Source organism: Oncorhynchus gorbuscha, linkage group LG02 (genome assembly GCF_021184085.1).
Source record: "Oncorhynchus gorbuscha isolate QuinsamMale2020 ecotype Even-year linkage group LG02, OgorEven_v1.0, whole genome shotgun sequence".
NCBI lineage: Eukaryota > Metazoa > Chordata > Actinopteri > Salmoniformes > Salmonidae > Oncorhynchus > Oncorhynchus gorbuscha.
Window position 1 is genome coordinate 33,155,489 of NC_060174.1, and position 17,779 is coordinate 33,173,267.

Here is a 17,779-nt window from a genome sequence, read left to right on the forward strand (position 1 = left end):
TCAGGACCCATGCCAAATCTTTTTAGTTTCCTGAGGGGTAATAGGCTTTGTCGTGCCCTCTTCACGACTGTCTTGGTGTGTTTGGACAATTCTAGTTTGTTGTTGATGTGGACACCAAGGAACTTGAAGCTCTCAACCTGCTCCACTACAGCCCCGTCAATGAGAATGGGGGTGTGCTCTGACCTTTTCCTGTAGTCCACAATCATCTCCTTGGTCTTGGTTACGTTGAGGGACAGGTGGTTTTTCTGGCACCACCCGGCCAGGTCTCTGACCTCCTCCCTATTGGCTGTTGTACATGTCGATCCAGAGCATCCCAAACATGCTTAATGGGTCACATGTCAGGTGAGTATGCAGGCCATGGAAGAACTGGTAGTGCTTCAGCTTCCAGGAATTGTGTACAGATCCTTGCGACATGGAGCCGTGCAATATCATGCTAAAACATAAAGTGATGCCAGCAGATGAACGGCACGACAATGGGCCTCAGGATCTTGTCACGGTATCTCAGTGCCTTCAAACTGACATCTATAAAAACGCAATTGTGTTTGTTGTCTGTAGTTTATGCCTTGCCATACCATAACCCCACCACGGGCACTCTGTTCACAGCATTGACATCAGCAAAACGCTCATCCACACAACGCCCGGAACAGTTGAAACCGGGATTCATCCGTGAAGAGCACACTTCTCCAGCGTGCCATTGGCCATCGAAGGTGAACATTTTCCCACTGAAGTCAGTTATGACGCCAAACTGCAGTCAGGTCAAGACCCTGGTGAGGACACCGAGCACCCAGATGAGCTTCCCTGAGACTGTTTGACAGTTTGTGCAGAAATTATTTGGTTTTGCAAACCCACAGTTTCAGGTGGCTGGTCTCAGATGATCCCTCAGGTGAAGAAACCGATGTGGAAGTCCTGGACTGGCGCGGTTACATGTAGTCTGTGGTTCTGAAGCCGGTTGGACATACTTGCCAAAATCTCAAAAACGACAGTAGAGAAATTAACACTGTCATCTGCTCTGGTGGACATTCCTGCAGTCAGCATTCCAATTGCACATTCCCTCAACTTGAAACATCTGTGGCATTGTGTTGTGTGACAAAACTGCACATTTTAGAGTGGCCTTTTATTGTCCTCAGCACAAGGTGCACCTGTGTAATGATCATGCTGTTTAATCACCTTCTTGAGATGCTACACCTGTAAGGTGGATGGATTATGTTGGCAAAGGAGAAATGCTCACTAACAGGGGTGTAAACTCATTTGTGCATAAAATGAGAGGAATAAGCTTTTTGTGCATACGGAACATTTCTGAGCCTTTGATTTTAGCTCATGAAACATGGGACCAACACTTTACATGTTGCATTTATTATTTTTGTTCAGTGTATAGCATTATTACCCTATTTTTATTTTTTCACGGGCCCAAGTGGGCCACTGACGGTTATGGCCCAGAGGGTTTCCAAAACCTCCCCTATAGGCTATGTCGAGCCCTGACACACACAGACAGGGGCATTCCAGTGCTGTTGTTGCCTCTTCCGATTTTTGGTCAATTGCACATTACGGTTTGAATTTAAAAAAAAAATAGTGAACCAAGAACTGTGACCTAGTAAACAGTGAACAATTAAATATGTGACTGTTTGGTTGCAGTATCGAACCCTGCTAGAGCCTGTCTGTTGCCTGCTCAGAAATCAGCCCAGGCAGAGCTCTAGTGAAACAGACGTTGGTGATTGATGGGGAGTGTGGAGGGAGTGGTAATTGAGACTAAAGCTTCACAGTGCTTTTAGTTAATAGACAAGTCAGGCCAGTGAAAGATGTGTCCAGCAGCAGGCCTGCTGATTAGTTAGTTAACAGCCTCAGCCAGGCCCTCCGCTGCTGCAGACTTCATTTGATTTTGAAGGGACCACAGCTGAAAGGAGGCAAAAAAACTACATTCATGACAAACTAAAAACACTTACCCACAAATACTACTCCCCTAAATAGAAATACTTAAGATTTCCTGAGGACTGCATAAAGATCTAAACCCACTAGATAGAGGTCAAATGAAGCCTGGTGAGCAGTAAAAAGGTGGTCATTCTGGTAACAATTCAATTAAAACGTTTAGATGAGTGAAAGCCAATTCAATTTCACTTTTAGTTTCTAACAATATATTGTGTGTCAATTATGTCTGTTTTTGCCTTGAAGATTCTCCAATGTCATACTTTATGATGCAGTAGATGCCTTCTACAGTAGCTCTCCATTCAAGAGAACTCAGAGCCTCCTCCCCTGCACGGTAGTGTAGTATGATGTGTCATAAATCAGGGACCGGACAGAACAAATGGTTGATAAGAACCAATTAGACCTGGGGGATGTGGGTTCAAGTGATGTGAACATTACTAATATACAAGCATGAATCAGATTGCGGCAGGCTCTACTGGCTGGGGGGGAATCCACAAAAGATGAACCAGTGTTGATGAAAGTGCTGAATGGTCTCTGTTGGTCTGTTAGTCTCATTCAAAAAACACAAGTACACTATTGAAATCTCCTCACAGTTCTTAACACTCCCTGCAGAAATGTAAAAATGTCTCTTTAAACTAAAGATATCTGGGCTGAGTCTCAATCCATCACATCCAACGATGTCGCCCTTCCGCATCTGCAGTGGTAGGTGACAGAGCTACAGCTGTGTTTGTCAGACTTTGAGACATCCCGAAAATCTGTCATCTCACAAAAATGGTTTGGCCTACATACTATTACCCCTATATGGAAGATGAGACTCTCACGAACATGTCGGTTGTTTTGCTCTAAGAACCCCACAAGACTCATATGAAGTCAGTACAGCCGATCTGCCAACTTCTGTCTGTAGCATTAGAACAGTTTGGGCTACAAACTAATGACCCCATTATGGAAAGGTGAGTATCTCACGAACACTTACATGTTGGACGCCCACAAGCCTCACTAGACTTGTCTGAAGGTACCCCAGTGCAAGTTAAAAAGATTATGTAAGTATACGGTGCATTCGGAAAGTATTATTTACCTAAGTATTCAAAACCTTTGCAATGAGACTCAAAGTTGAGCTCAGGTGCATCCTATTGTCCAGTGATCCTTCTTGAGATGTTTCTACAACTTGGAGTCCACCTGTGTTAAATTCAATTGATTGGACATGATTTGGAAAGGCACACAGCTGTCTATATAAGGACCCAGTTGACAGTGCATGTCAGAACAAAATCCAAGCAATGGAGTTGCAGGCATTGTCCGTAGAACTCTGAGAGATCATTGTGTCACAGATCTGGGGTAGTCTACCAACACATTTCTGCAGCATTAAAGTTCCACAAGAACACAATGACTTCCATTATTCTTAAATGGAAGAAGTTTGACCTGGCCACCCGGGCCAAACTGAGCAATCGGGGGAGAAGGGCCTTGGTCAGTGAGGTGACTAAGAACCCGATGGTCACTCTGACAGAGCTCCAGAGTTCCTCTGTGGAAATGGGAGAACCTTCCAAAAGGACAACCATCTCTGCAGCCCTCCACCAATCTGGCCTTTATGGTAGAGTGGCTAGATGGAAACCAGTTGTACAACTGAAATGTGTCTTCTGCATTTAACCTAACACCACTGAATCAGAGAGGTGCGGATTGCTGCCTTAATCGACATCCACGTCTTCGGCGCCCGGTGAACAGTGGGTTTAACTGCCTTTCTCAGGGGCAGGGCGAAAGACAGCCCACTCAGTGTTTGCCAAAGGGCACCTATAGGACTCTGACCATGAGAAACAAGATTCTCAGGTCTGATGAAAACAAGATTGAACTCTTCGGCCTGAATGCCAAGTGTCACGTCTAGAGAAAACCTGGCACCATCCCTAAGGTGAAGCATGGTGGTGGCAGCATCATGCTGTGGGGATGTGTTTCAGCAGCAGGGACTGGGAGACTAGTCAGAATCAAGGGAAAGATGAAAGGAGCAAAGTACAGAGAGATCCTTGATGGAAACCTTGTCCAGGAACGACCTCAGACTGGGGTGAAGGTTCACCTTCCAACAGGACAACGACCCTAAGCACACAGCCAAGACAACACAGAAGTGGTTTCGGGACAAGTCTCTGAATGTCCTTGAGTGGCCCAGGCAGAGCCCGGACTTGAACTCGATCAAACATCTCTGGAGAAACCTGAAAAACTCCCCAAATACAGGCGTGCCAAACTTGTAGCATCATACCCCAAGAGTCGAGACTCTAATCGCTGCCAAAAGGTGCTTCAACAAAGTACTGAGCAAAAGGTCTGAATACTTATGTAAATGCGATATTTAATTTGTGGGAAAAGTCAAGGTGTCTGAATACTTCCCGAATGCACTCTATATGGAAGTAGTTTAGTGCCTAAAATAAGGGGTTAAATACATATAAATAAATTGTTTCCTGATCTTTCTTATATCTCACTTTAAAACAAACTCTTTAATTTAATGTTTTATATATTTGTTTTGAGGGGTCCTAAAATTAAAATCAAATAGCAAAATAATCCTTTGTATGACCATTTTAAAACAAATCCATATGTTAGATTAGAAAACCCCTCCCCCCGGTTTAGAATCAAATCTAATCCATAGGCCTGAGTACAAAGTGATGCCAGGCCAGAGATGCGTGTCTGTGTGTGGCAGAGCGCAGAGGGGTGGTTTATGTTTGAGTGAGAGAGCAAAGTGCAGATTTACACTGCTCCAGGGGATTGTGGCCGGGTGGAATCAGAGCACTCTGTTTCTCATCCAGCTAATTCTATCATTTATCAGAGTCAGTCAGTCCATTAGGGCCAGGCTGAGGCTGGCTGGGTGGGTGGGACTGACGGGGACAGGGGGTATATGAGCCCAGCTCATTAGACTTCACTGGGGTGGGAACACACAACAGCCAGACTACATCTCACACAGCCTCACTGTCAGCATGGAGACCACAGGCAGGGGCAGTGTGTTCCAGCACTGACCACACGCGGTCACCACAACCATGCTCAGCATAATGCTGCATGGCAGACTGATCGATACAGCAGAGCAGTGTATACCAAGATCAACATGGCAGGCCAGCCCTGAAGTATGATTATACCACAGGCTCTGCCTAGTAAACAAAAGCATTACTGTGTATTATCAAAATCCCAATATACTTAGTGTGCCATCAGTAGCGGAGTACATAGAAATTCACATTCATAGTTGGCCTAAAGAGAGACTCAGGCATCAGTAGGCCGGCCGGCCCCCATTCCAAGCCCACTAGCACAGCCGTTACACCACACAGCACACACCCACATTGTTTATACCATGTCATTAATATCCACTCCCTCCAGCCAAACCCAGGAGAGTGCCCTGTGATAATTCTCTCACTAGCAAGCCTTCAAAGGCCCTCTGACACTAACCAGAGAACAAGTGGAATGTGAGAGAGCAGAAGGAGAACCCTGTTAACAACTCAATATCTCCCTCTAGTGTTGATGAAGTGTGGTGCTCTGCAATGCCTCCAGTTGTTCCTATTTTTGTTGTTGAGGACCCTGTTAAGGTAGGGGTGTTTAGGTTTTGGTTAAGGTCCAGAGCCCTACCTTACACTCCACCACACTCTGATCAGATTCACAGGTGACATAGATCTCATCCACTGCCCGCCGCAGGTTGTCGAAGAGGAAGGCCCAGTATCGTGCTCGCAGGTCCACCTTGCGCGGCTGCCTGGCTTTGGTGGGACTCTTTTCTGCTCCCTTGTCAAGCAAGGCCCCGGCTGTGCTCTTGTTTTCCAGCCCTGTATTCTGTAGAGACAGCAGAAGAGGAGACAAAGCATAATGTTGAGGCAAAGAATAGGATGTTGCTAGGTCTACAATGCTCTCTAGTGGTACATGTGCTTAACTAGCAGTGAGCAAAATATTTCATCCATCTTTAGGTGTTATTGATTCATAAATGAGGCAAAATTAGAATAAGTATGTAAGCTAATATTAAAATATGACAATATGCACACCTGTTTCTTATTTCTATGCAGTCCAGAGTTAATTCTCTGATTCCTCAAATTGGCATTTGTATGAGTCTTGGACTTCCCTGTGAAATATAAAAAATAGAAAAAAACATTACATTTCCAGAAAAACAAACTATTAGTCCTAAAAAAGCCACAAAAAAGCTTTTACATTGATCTGGTCACCCTTTGTTTTGCCAAAGATGGAATATGGCCTGTGGGAGTAACAAAACATAAAAGTACAGAACTGCACACACACAATACAGACTGACCCAAAACCTTGCAAGAGAGAAGAGAACGCACACTCTCCCTCCTCTCTCACGCTGTTCTCTCACAACATTGTCAGTAGGTAGCATTCGCAAATACTGTGGGGAAACAACCCTGATACAATGACCACATGGCTGTGTGCATGAGCAGGTTCAATCTGTGATACCAATAACATCTTTCTGGTTTGTTGTCCAGTTACCCATTGCAGAACCCATCCAGACAGTTATGAAATATTCCACCAGTGTTCAATCAAAGGACTAACTGGGTTAATTGTTGTGTGTTCCTAATCATGATCAATCATGTTTAAAAGCTAGCAAACTGACTTTCTGTCAAGCTCATTAAATCAGAGTTATATTGATCTTTTAAATCTGACGAGGGACCAGTGAAGTGACACATCACCTTGACACCTGTTTTGAATTCAGTCGTCTCAGGGAAGGGAAATATATGAAGGCCAATGCATAGAATAACAGAGATGAATAAAATGCTGTCATTTTGTTAAGGGAGATATTGTATTACAGCCAAGAGTCTGGACTCACGTGATCTTTCCCCACCACAATGCCCTTTGCTGTGCCTAAGTTAATTGATTCCTTTGTTCCAAATAGACAAAGGGCTTGATTCATGCACTGTAAGTCAATATCAGCACCTGCCACTGGAGGTGAACATTGGTTTGCCCATCTAATCAATTATATACCCAGCAAGACAACACAAATGTATCTGGTGAAAAACATAATGGAATCTACTTCAAAGAAACACGCATCTCTTGGCTACATAGCTGATGCACGCTGGACTGTCCATTAATCACGGTACTCCATTCTGCTGGTTTGTTTTATCTGTCGGCCCCGTTGCCTAGTCAACGCCATTTTACATGCTGTTGTTGTGCTAGCTGATTAGATGTTGTTGTCTCACCTACTGTTTTAGCTAGCTTTCCCAATTCAACACCTGTGATTACTGTATGCCTCGCTGTATGTCTCTCTCAAATGTCAATATGCCTTTCATACTGTTGTTCAGGTTAGTTATCATTGTTTTAGTTCACAATGGAGCCCCTAGTTCCACTCTTCATACCCCTGATACCTCCTTTGTCCCACCTCCCACACATGCGGTGACCAGAGATACAACCTCTCTCATCATCACCCAGTGCCTGGGCTTACCTCCGCTGTACCCGCACCCCACCATACCCGTCTGCGCATTATGCCCTGAATATATTCTACCATGCCCAGAAACTTGCTCCTCTTATTCTCTGTCCCCAACGCTCTAGGCGACCAGTTTTGATAGCCTTTAGCCGCACCCTCATACTACTCCTTCTCTGTTCTGCGGGTGATGTGGAGGTAAACCCAGGCCCTGCATGTCCCCAGGCATCCTCATTTGTTGACTTCTGTGATCGAAAAAGCCTTGGTTTCATGCATGTCAACATCAGAAGCCTCCTCCCTAAGTTTGTTTTACTCACTGCTTTAGCACACTCTGCTAACCCTGATGTCCTTGCCGTGTCTGAATCCTGGCTCAGGAAGGCCACCAAAAATTCAGAGATTTCCATACCCAACTATAACATCTTCCGTCAAGATAGAACTGCCAAAGGGGGAGGAGTTGCAGTCTACTGCAGAGATAGCCTGCAAAGTAATGTCATACTTTCCAGGTCCATACCCAAACAGTTCGAACGACTAATTTTGAAAAGGACTCTCTCCAGAAATAAGTCTCTCACTGTTGCCGCCTGCTACCGACCCCCCTCAGCTCCCAGCTGTGCACTGGACACCATTTGTGAATTGATCGCCCCCCATCTAGCTTCAGAGTTTGTTCTGCTAGGTGACCTAAACTGGGATATGCTTAACATCCCGGCACTCCTACAATCTAAGCTAGATGCCCTCAATCTCACACAAATCATCAAGGAACCCACCAGGTACAACCCTAACTTTGTAAACAAGGGCACCCTCATAGACATCATCCTGACCAACTAGCCCTCCAAATACACCTCCGCTGTCTTCAACCAGGATCTCAGCGATCACTGCCTCATTGCCTGTATCCGCTACGGAGCCGCAGTCAAACGACCACCCCTCATCACTGTCAAACGCTCCCTAAAACACTTCTGTGAGCAGGCCTTTCTAAACGACCTGGCCCGGGTATCCTGGAAGGACATTGACCTCATCCCGTCAGTTGAGGATGCCTGGTCATTCTTTAAAAGTAACTTCCTCACCATTTTAGAAAAGCATGCTCAGTTCAAAAAATTCAGAACTAAGAACAGATACAGCCCTTGGTTCACTCCAGACCTGACTGCCCTCGACCAGCACAAAAACATCCTGTGGCGGACTGCAATAGCATCGAACAGTCCCCGCGATAAGCAACTGTTCAGGGAAGTCAGGAACCAATACACGCAGTCAGTCAGGAAAGCTAAGGCCAGCTTCTTCAGGCAGAAGTTTGCATCCTGTAGCTCCAACTCCAAAAATATCTGGGACACTGTGAAGTCCATGGAGAACAAGAGCACCTCCTCCCAGCTGCCCACTGCACTGAGGCTAGGTAACACAGTCACCACCGATAAATCCATGATTATCGAAAACTTCAATAAGCATTTATCAACGGCTGGCCATGGCTTCCACCTGGCTACTCCAACCTCGGACAACAGCTCCCCCCCGCAGCTCCTCGCCCAAGCCTCTCCAGGTTCTCCTTTACCCAAATCCAGATAGCAGATGTTCTGAAAGAGCTGCAAACCTGGACCCATACAAATCAGCTGGGCTTGACAATCTGGACCCTCTATTTCTGAAACTATCCGCCGCCATTGTCGCAACCCCTATCTGAGATCCCCAAGGATTGGAAAGCTGCCGCAGTCATCCCCCTCTTCAAAGGGGGAGACACCCTGGACCCAAACTGTTACAGACCTATATCCATCCTGCCCTGCCTATCTAAGGTCTTCAAAAGCCAAGTCAGCAAACAGGTCACTGACCATCTCGAATCCCACCGTACCTTCTCCGCTGTGCAATCTGGTTTCGAGCCGGTCACGGGTGCACCTCAGCCACACTCAAGGTACTAAACGATATAATAACCGCCATCGATAAAAGACAGTACTGTGCAGCAGTCTTCATCGACCTTGCCAAGGCTTTCGACTCTGTCAATCACCATATTCTTATCGGCAGACTCAGTAGCCTCGGTTTTTCGGATGACTGCCTTGCCTGGTTCACCAATTACTTTGCAGACAGAGTTCAGTGTGTCAAATCGGAGGGCATGCTGTCCGGTCCTCTGGCAGTCTCTATGGGGGTGCCACAGGGTTCAATTATCGGGCCGACTCTTTTCTCTGTATATATCAATGATGTTGCTCTTGCTGCGGCGATTCCCTGATCCACCTCTACGCAGACGACACCATTCTATATAATTCCGGCCCGTCATTGGACACTGTGCTATCTAACCTCCAAACGAGCTTCAATGCCATACAACACTTCTTCCGTGGCCTCCAACTGCTCCTAAACGCTAGTAAAACCAAATGCATGCTTTTCAACCAATCGCTGCCTGCACCCACATGCCCGACTAGCATCACCACCCTGGATGGTTCCGACCTTGAATGTGGACATCTATAAGTACCTAGGTGTCTGGCTAGACTGCAAACTCTCCTTCCAGACTCATATCAAACATCTCCAATCGAAGATCAAATCAAGAGTCGGCTTTCTATTCCGCAACAAAGCCTCCTTCACTCACGCCGCCAAGTTTACCCTCGTAAAACTGACTTTCCTACCGTTCCAGTACTCTGCTGCCTGTGACTGGAACGAATTGCAAAAATCGCTGAAGTTGGAGACTTTTATCTCCCTCACCAACTTCAAACATCTGCTATCTGAGCAGCGAACCGATCGCTGCAGCTGTACATAATCTATTGGTAAATAGCACACCCATTTTCACCTACCTCATCCCAATACTGTTTTTATTTATTTACTTTTCTGCTCTTTTGCACACCAATATCTCTACCTGTACATGACCATCTGATCATTTATCACTCCAGTGTTAATCTGCAAAATTGTAATTATTCACCTACCTCCTCATGCCTTTTGCACACATTGTATATAGACTCCCCTTTTTTCTACTGTGTTATTGACTTGTTAATTGTTTACTCCATTTGTAACTCTGTGTTGTCTGTTCACACTGCTATGCTTTATCTTGGCCAGGTCGCAGTTGCAAATGAGAACTTGTTCTCAACTAGCCTACCTGGTTAAATAAAGGTGAAATAAATTTTTATTTTTTTAAATCTGTAAACATAAAAACAGTCATTCCTTTTACATCAGACTGATACATACAGTATTATCAGGCCAAGTTGAGCGTGTGTGTGTGCATTTTCACTGACCTTCCTCCTCTTTGTTCTCCAGAGGAACACTCCAGGCAATGAGATTTCTCGCAGCACGGCCCTCTTCTGCCACAATCTTCCTCACCTTGTCATGGCTGTTTGACCGCCGAAAGGATGCCTGCAGACAAAATGTGGACCACATCAAATGGTACCAAATATCAAAAAACATGAAGGCATATAACCCAGCTGTAGGACTCCATGGATGAGTTCATAACATTGACAACATGCTGTGGATGAAAACTGGTGCTTTGTACAGAACAGTAGATTAATAGTACGTTACTATGCAGCATAGTTTCCCTACATATACTGTAGGCTAGGCTACACTAGAGAATGTACACAAGTGTTTTATGGCCAAGGAGACCTGCCCCACACAGGTCATATAAAGCATGTGATGTTTTAAACAGCACAAGACAAAATGGCTCTTCACACCTGCGTGTGATGGTATGGTGCTTGGTAACAGGACATAGACACATAGGTATGGGTTTAATTAACATGGGGGAATCAAATGCTTTGTCATAAATAAATGCAGAGTACTGTGCTATAATAAAGACATCTCTGAACCCTAGGCTCTGGCCTCTCCCTGGGCACCTCATGTGACATTGAGTTAGTCATGCAAGTTGAGTGGATGCCAAAATCTCTTGCTCGCTCCGCACTTTACCTCTTCCTCACACACTCACACACCAACGCACATGTGCACAAACACACACAAACACGTATGCATAGACAGACAAGCAGGCACATCACAGCATGGTCTAGATAGGATCCCATGCATGAATGCCAAGAGAAAATCTGATTTACGCTCTATAAGCACTGAGTCCCACTTTGCAATGCCAATTAAAGACTCTGCCATTTCCAACTATTGAGAAAGCCTGGCATCTAGGTTTACGTTTTCTATAAGCACAAAATAAATGAATATGATTGTGACATTATCATACTATATTGTGCACTTCATTGCACATTTAAAGATTTTGCATATTTTCCACATACAGAATATAATTGATTGACAGCGACACGATTTAGAGTTTAAATGCAAAATAATCTCCCGGTGGATAACTAAGTTAAATCTACTGGTAAGCCAATTAGACTATAAAAACTACTACCTAAATTTGGACTTTCATATCAAAATCGGGACCTGAACCAGACTCAAGGTTCTCTGCATTCTGTCCGCAATAGCAACCGAGTCATGTCATGAGAGATTGTTTTAGGTCACTGCCATTCACAAAGACTACAACAAAATAATGACTTCCATGACACCTTTCAAATAAACTCATTAGAACACTAACATTGCCGTTTATCTACCAAATGAAGTGTCTGACAATACAGGAGGTACTTCTATGTTTTAATCAAGCACATGGTATCTCTTCGGTGTGGAACACCCACACTATAGTATCCTAGCATGCTGAACAGGCTACATGCTCATATGACTCATTAAGTTTTACACATGCATAAACAGCAAGCAGTGTCATGGTCTGCTACCATTTCATGTCCTGCTACCATTTCATGTCCTTCTGGAATATTCACAACTGACCTACTTTTAGTGAGCAAAAAATATCCTTTACATAAGCTCCATTCTATTACTATAGAAGAGCATAAGGACAATAGTATCAAACGCCAACATCACTGAGGCTGCACATCAAACAGAGTAGCCAAACCCCACTGAAAATTAATAAATAGCAAGCTAGATTACCATCACAGCAGTGAATATACTGTACTGCCTGAGGCTGGCAATGCTTACAGAAAGGCTTTCCTGATCCACTTAATCAGCTGCTGCCAATTGGCCTTCGCTATGGAATGTTATTTTTGGCTATTTTATTTATTTAACCTTTAACTAAGACGGTGCAGGTTGTTTTTTGGAGCATGTGTTATGCTAACTGGTTTATAAACTGAGCCTCTAAATATGCACAGGAAAGGGCCGGTCCTGGGGAGCAGGTGTAGGGTTTTCATTCTAAAAGCAGGTCTGCAGACACATGCAGCAAGTGGGAGTGAGAAGAGAGACAGAGATGAGAAGATACATACAGAATAGAAGTAGAGTCTGTAAGCAGGTTCCTCGTCCTTATCCGCCCCTGACATACTTTTGTAGCCAACTTTAGCCAACCTGCTTCCCCTCGACAGCATTGCCACTTGTGCAAGGTGACAGTGAATCGACAGCAGGACCAAAATAGACTGTATGTAGCTTGAACTGCTATAGCAACTTGCCTAGCTGTGTCAATTACTCCAATTGTGATTGAGCGAGCCGGTGGGTGCTTAGCGGGCTGACGGTCCAGCCACCCCAGCCTGATCTGTCTAGTCAGTGCTGAGCTAGTAGCCAACCACCCCTGCTGCCGACCACTGCTGCCTTTCTGCCTGCCGGCTCTCCTCTCCTCTGCTATCTGTTTACAGCGTCTCTCCTCTTCAGTCATCTTACAGCGCTGCATCGCAGCCCCCTTTCACTCCCTCTGCCACAGCACCGCGCAGTCATGTGGTATTGGAACTGACTAAAATATTTTTTGCATATAGTATGATTACTTAATTGTGTAGTTAATATTTCTTATTTCTCACGTATTTTTTTCTAGTAATGCATTGTTATTGATTATTGTATTATTGGGTTGAGTTTGCAAGACAGGCATTTCACTGTACTTGGGCATGTGACTTTAAAATTCAAACTTTAAATGTGCGCACACAGTAGGCCTGCCTCTCAGACCCTGTCCTCCGCTGCCAGTGATGTGTGAAACTGCAGGCTTAAGGAGTGTGCGAATGTAATCTTGCGCTCGCCAGAGGCTGAGACTCAGCAACATCCTATTGGACTCGACAGTTGATGAATCATACAAGGCTGGAAGATAAACACAAAACCACATGGTCTTTCTGCAACTTTGTGCCAAATTAGTAGTTTCACAATGAATGTTGTGAGGACTGCAGCAGATTTCATGTGACAGCAGGTTCTCTTTTTGAAAACACCACTTTGCCTAAAAAAAAAAAACTGTTGGTGTCATCAGCAATGCATCCCTGTATTTTGGCAGGTCACTGTAACCAATACATACAAATTCTATAGTACATATTTTCCTGTCAATACATCCTGTGTGAGGGCATCCTATACAATAAGTGTAAAAAAAGAAGTAAAAAAAGAACACCTGCTCTTTCCATGACAGACTGACCAGGTAAATCCAGGTGAAAACGATGATCCCTTATTGATGTCACTTGTTAAATCCACTTCAATCAGTGTAGATGAAGAGGAGGAGACAGGTTAAAGAAAAAAATTTAAGCCTTGAGACAATTGACATATGGATTGTATGTGTGTGCAAACAGAGGATGAATGGTCAAGACTAAATATAAATGCCTTCGAAGGCGCTACTACAGCCTGGGGTTCGACCCCTGTCGTGGCCGGGAGCTCAATATTAATAGGAAGGTGTTCCTAATGTTTAGTATACTCAGTGAATTATTGAAAGGTGGCTAGCCAGTAACTAGCCAAGTTAGTTAGCCATCAAATATAAACGTATTAGCTAGCTAGCTATCTGAACGCGGTCTTAATTTGCAGGTCATAGTTACATTATAGTAGAACTTGAAAATAGAGCTAGTTACAGTACCTTCAAGGCAACGGTTATTGGAGTATTCCTGCTTTTTCCTCCTCCATGCGAGGACCCTGAGCTGTTGCTGCCAGACCTCTCCCTCCCGTCCCCGCCTTGTCCAATTCTAATACCGAATCGGTGCTGGCCACGCCGTCGTCCATCGTTGCGACTGTCTTTTGACATTTACGTAATTCAATTCTCAGGGTAAAAGCTAAACTTCTTAGAAAATTAGCTAAATTGATGTGTTTTATGTGTTGACGGAAATGACATAAAACACCATTGGCAGTTATAATCTATATAGCATTTTGCCGGAAGTGTATGATAAAATGTATGACAGTTTCAGACTATCCAATCATTCATTTGTTAGGCGGAAACAGAAGAAATATAAACCAATCACAAAACAAGAATTGAGGCTAGGGGGGGATTTAAACTTTCAACCATGACAACCAAATAAATGGGCGGGACACATATGAAGTAACGTTTTTTTTGTTAAGTCGATCTGCTCGTGTCCTCTTGCTCCTGGAATCCTCATCATTATTGGACGTTACTCAAATTTTAACCCAGATTTTGCCAGCTGGGACGAGAAATTGCACAAGCAAAGGTTTGTTTACGACATAATGTTCTCCTAAAATAGTCTGGAAGTTACTCAGTTAACTTTACCAAACGTCTGACCAGTTCAGAATCCTCAAATTTTGACAGACACTCATTGTCAACAACTCAGTTTATTTCAGGAAAATGCTCAGTATTATTAGCTAACAATAGCTAGTTAGCGTCCTAGTAACCGAACGTTACATCAGCCAAGAAACGTAGGTCTATTGTTTGTCATGGTATGTTTTTGAGGGGGGGGTCAATGACTGGCAGTAACACTTTGGTTGGTAACCATAGTTAGTTAACGTTAGTCGTTACCAAGCTAGCAACAGTACTGTATTGTTGTAGCCCAAACTGTCCAGTCTCTTTAATGTCGACCACACCAGGTAACTCAGCACTATTGTCTTCGCGTTTCATACAGCTAATAGTAGGTGAACCAGAACCAGACGGTTACACAATTGATATGTGAAATACATGTTCTATGATTGTTAATCTATATTCTTCAAGTTTACGAAGAATGCTAAAATCATAACATGACGCTTTTTTTTTCTCCGTCATAGATGAAATACTCAGTTATACCCATTGCATTGCTTGTAATGCACTGTGCCTTTGGAGAGAGCTCCCACAATCATGAAGATCATTATGTGGGTCATCAGCACAGCCCCGAGCACGACATGGATCTCCTATTGGGAACTGAGGTTGTCATTTCTCTCTATCATCTGAATAAAAGCCCCTTTCAGTCATATTCGCTATCTCACCATTTCTATAACTTGGGCTTTTAGGAAGAAGATGGAATAAAGAAACTTAGTCCAGCTGAGCAAAGGAACAAAATTATGGAAATCCTGAAGAAGATTGATAAAGATTCTGACAAACATTTAACCTCAGGTAAAAATACATTTTTTTAAATGGCTTTGTTTTAGGATGTATTTTGACTTTCATATGAAAAATGAATCCCACATTGTTATAAAAAATTCATACAGTATGGATACTGTATGTGTAATCTACTGCCTGTACAGTATGTGCAATATTTTGTCACTACAGAGGAGATCACACTATGGATTCAACATGTCTACAAGAAATATGCATTGGATGATGCAGAGGAGCGCTTCCCTGAATTTGACACCAACAACGATGGTGTTGTGTCGTGGGAAGAATACAACATGGTTGTCCATGAACGAGTAATTCATATTGATGAGAATGCTTTTCTGGAGGATCCAGAGGAAGAGTCACTCAGATTTGTATGATCATCTTAGTTGTACCAGCCTTTATTTTATTGTTGACAACATATGGATTGCACATGCTCTACACCTCACAGTACTTATCAATCTTTTCCTTTTTAGCTCCACTTAAAGGAAAAGAAGCGCTTTGATTTTGCTGATATGGGTGGCACACCAGGCCTTAACCAAACTGAGTTTCTTGCATTTACACACCCATCAGAAGTGGATTACATGGCTGTAAGACATTTCCACAAGCTGTTTACAATTGTATCCACATGAGCAGAATCAAATGTTTGGTGTGGTAATATTTTGCCATTTTTTTATTTTAGGATTTTGCCGTTGAAGATGTGTTAAGTGAATATGACACAGATAAAGATGGGTTCATCAGTCTACGTGAATTTATTGGAGATGTTCGAACTAATGGTAAGCACAGAAGAATGCTTTCTGTGTTTTTCTCAACATATAATGGTTTGTAAGGGCTCAGTTGGCTTTCCTGCTATGGTAATGTGTGTTTGTGTACTTCAGAGGAGGATGACCCATCAAAGTGGGAGATTGAGGAAACTGTCCGCTTTGACGACCTCTATGATCAAGACAAGGATGGCAAGTTGAATCGAGAGGAGCAGCTCCGCTGGGTGGCCCCTAACAGCTATGGCTCTGCACGGGAGGAGGTGAGTAAAACCCCTATACTACCGTGTCTCTGCATTACATGGACAGCCATACCTCACTAGGGTGCTCTAGGAGTGCCATTTCTAATTTGATTATAACATATTGTTCCTGTGAAGTGCAGTCAGGGTATGGAAACATTTATACATTGGTTGGTATGAATGGTATCCCCATTGAAAGTGGGTGTATCTATCAGTTCTCTTCAGTTTGCTTGAGTTCTTTTGCTTTGCTCTTATGTTTTAACAGGCCGTTCACCTCATCAAAGAAATGGACCAAGATGGTGATGGGAAACTGTCAGAGGCAGAGGTTTTGAAAAATCAAGACATTTTTATGAATAGTGAAGTAACAGACTATGGAAGGCAACTGCATGTGTCACATGATGAATTATAACAGATTTTTTTTTTTTTACTGTGATGTACAATAACAGTTACAAGTTTGGACATGCCTACTTATTCCATGGTTTTCTTTATTTTTACTATTTTCTGCATTGTAGAATAATAGTGATGACAAACTATGAAATAACACATCAAAATCAAAATATATTTGAGATTCTTCAAAGTAGCTACCCTTTGCCTAGATGACAGCTTTGTACACACTTGGCATTCTCTCAACCAGCTTCATGATGTAATCACCTGGAATGCATTTCAATTTACAGGTGTGTCTTGTTAAGTTCATTTGTGGAACTTCTTTCATTGTTAATGTGTTTGAGCCAATCAGTTGTGTTGTGAAAGTTTTTTTTTAAAGTGCAGTCGCATAAACCATCAAGCTCTATGATGAAACTGGCTCTCATGAGGACCACCACAGGAAAGGGAGACCCAGAGTTACCTCTGCTGCAGAGCATAAGTTCATTAGTTACCAGCCTCAGAAATTGCAGCCCAAATACATGCTTCAGAGTTCAATTAGCAGACTTGCCTAGATAAATAAAGGTTAAATAAAATAAAAACAGACATCTCAACATTAACTGTTCAGAGGAGACTGCGTGAATCAGTCCTTCATCGTCGAATTGCTGCAAAGAAACCACTACTAAAGGACACCAATAAGGAGAGACTTGCTTGGGCCAAGAAACACGAGCAATGGCCATTAGATCGGTGGAAATCTGTCCTTTGGTCTGATGAGTGCAAATTTGAAATTTTTGTTTCCAACCGCCGTGTCTTTGTGAGATGCAGAGCAGGTGAACGGATCTCCGAATGTTCCCACCATGAAGCATGGAAGTGTGATGGTATGGGTGTGCTTTGCTGGTGACACTGTCAGGGATTTATTTAGAATTCAAGGCACAGTTAAGCAGCATGGCTA

At 43.5% G+C, this 17,779-nt stretch overlaps 2 protein-coding genes across 3 annotated transcripts in view; one reads left to right on the top strand and one right to left on the bottom strand.

The window, feature by feature from the left end:
• The window catches only part of LOC124001109 (S phase cyclin A-associated protein in the endoplasmic reticulum-like), a 102,062-nt gene extending 87,730 nt beyond the window's left edge, over positions 1-14,332 (bottom strand). For both annotated transcript variants that reach the window (XM_046307682.1, XM_046307673.1), the window contains exons 1-4: positions 14,037-14,332; positions 10,477-10,594; positions 5,907-5,983; positions 5,503-5,700 (exon numbers count right to left, since the gene is read on the bottom strand). In XM_046307682.1, the coding sequence (XP_046163638.1) occupies positions 5,503-5,700; positions 5,907-5,983; positions 10,477-10,594; positions 14,037-14,201 (558 nt within the window). In that variant the 5' untranslated portion in view covers positions 14,202-14,332. The remainder of the gene's footprint in view (positions 1-5,502; positions 5,701-5,906; positions 5,984-10,476; positions 10,595-14,036) is intronic.
• Positions 14,333-14,474: 142 nt separating this feature from the next.
• On the top strand, positions 14,475-17,071 carry rcn2 (reticulocalbin 2). Its single transcript, XM_046293848.1, has 8 exons — positions 14,475-14,619; positions 15,167-15,304; positions 15,389-15,491; positions 15,648-15,844; positions 15,947-16,060; positions 16,153-16,246; positions 16,349-16,491; positions 16,733-17,071. Exons 2-8 carry the CDS (start codon positions 15,167-15,169, stop codon positions 16,874-16,876), a joined length of 933 nt encoding a protein of 310 aa, XP_046149804.1. The 5' UTR covers positions 14,475-14,619; the 3' UTR covers positions 16,877-17,071.
• The last annotated feature ends 708 nt before the right edge of the window (positions 17,072-17,779 follow it).

Excerpts from the sequence above, each read along its gene's own strand:
- rcn2 (XM_046293848.1), top strand. The coding sequence starts at position 15,167 with ATGAAATACTCAGTTATACCCATTGCATTGCTTGTAATGCACTGTGCC. Across the intron at positions 15,492-15,647 it reads TGACAAACATTTAACCTCAG|AGGAGATCACACTATGGATT; the intron begins GTAAAAATACAT and ends TTGTCACTACAG. Across the intron at positions 15,845-15,946 it reads AGGAAGAGTCACTCAGATTT|CTCCACTTAAAGGAAAAGAA; the intron begins GTATGATCATCT and ends TTTCCTTTTTAG.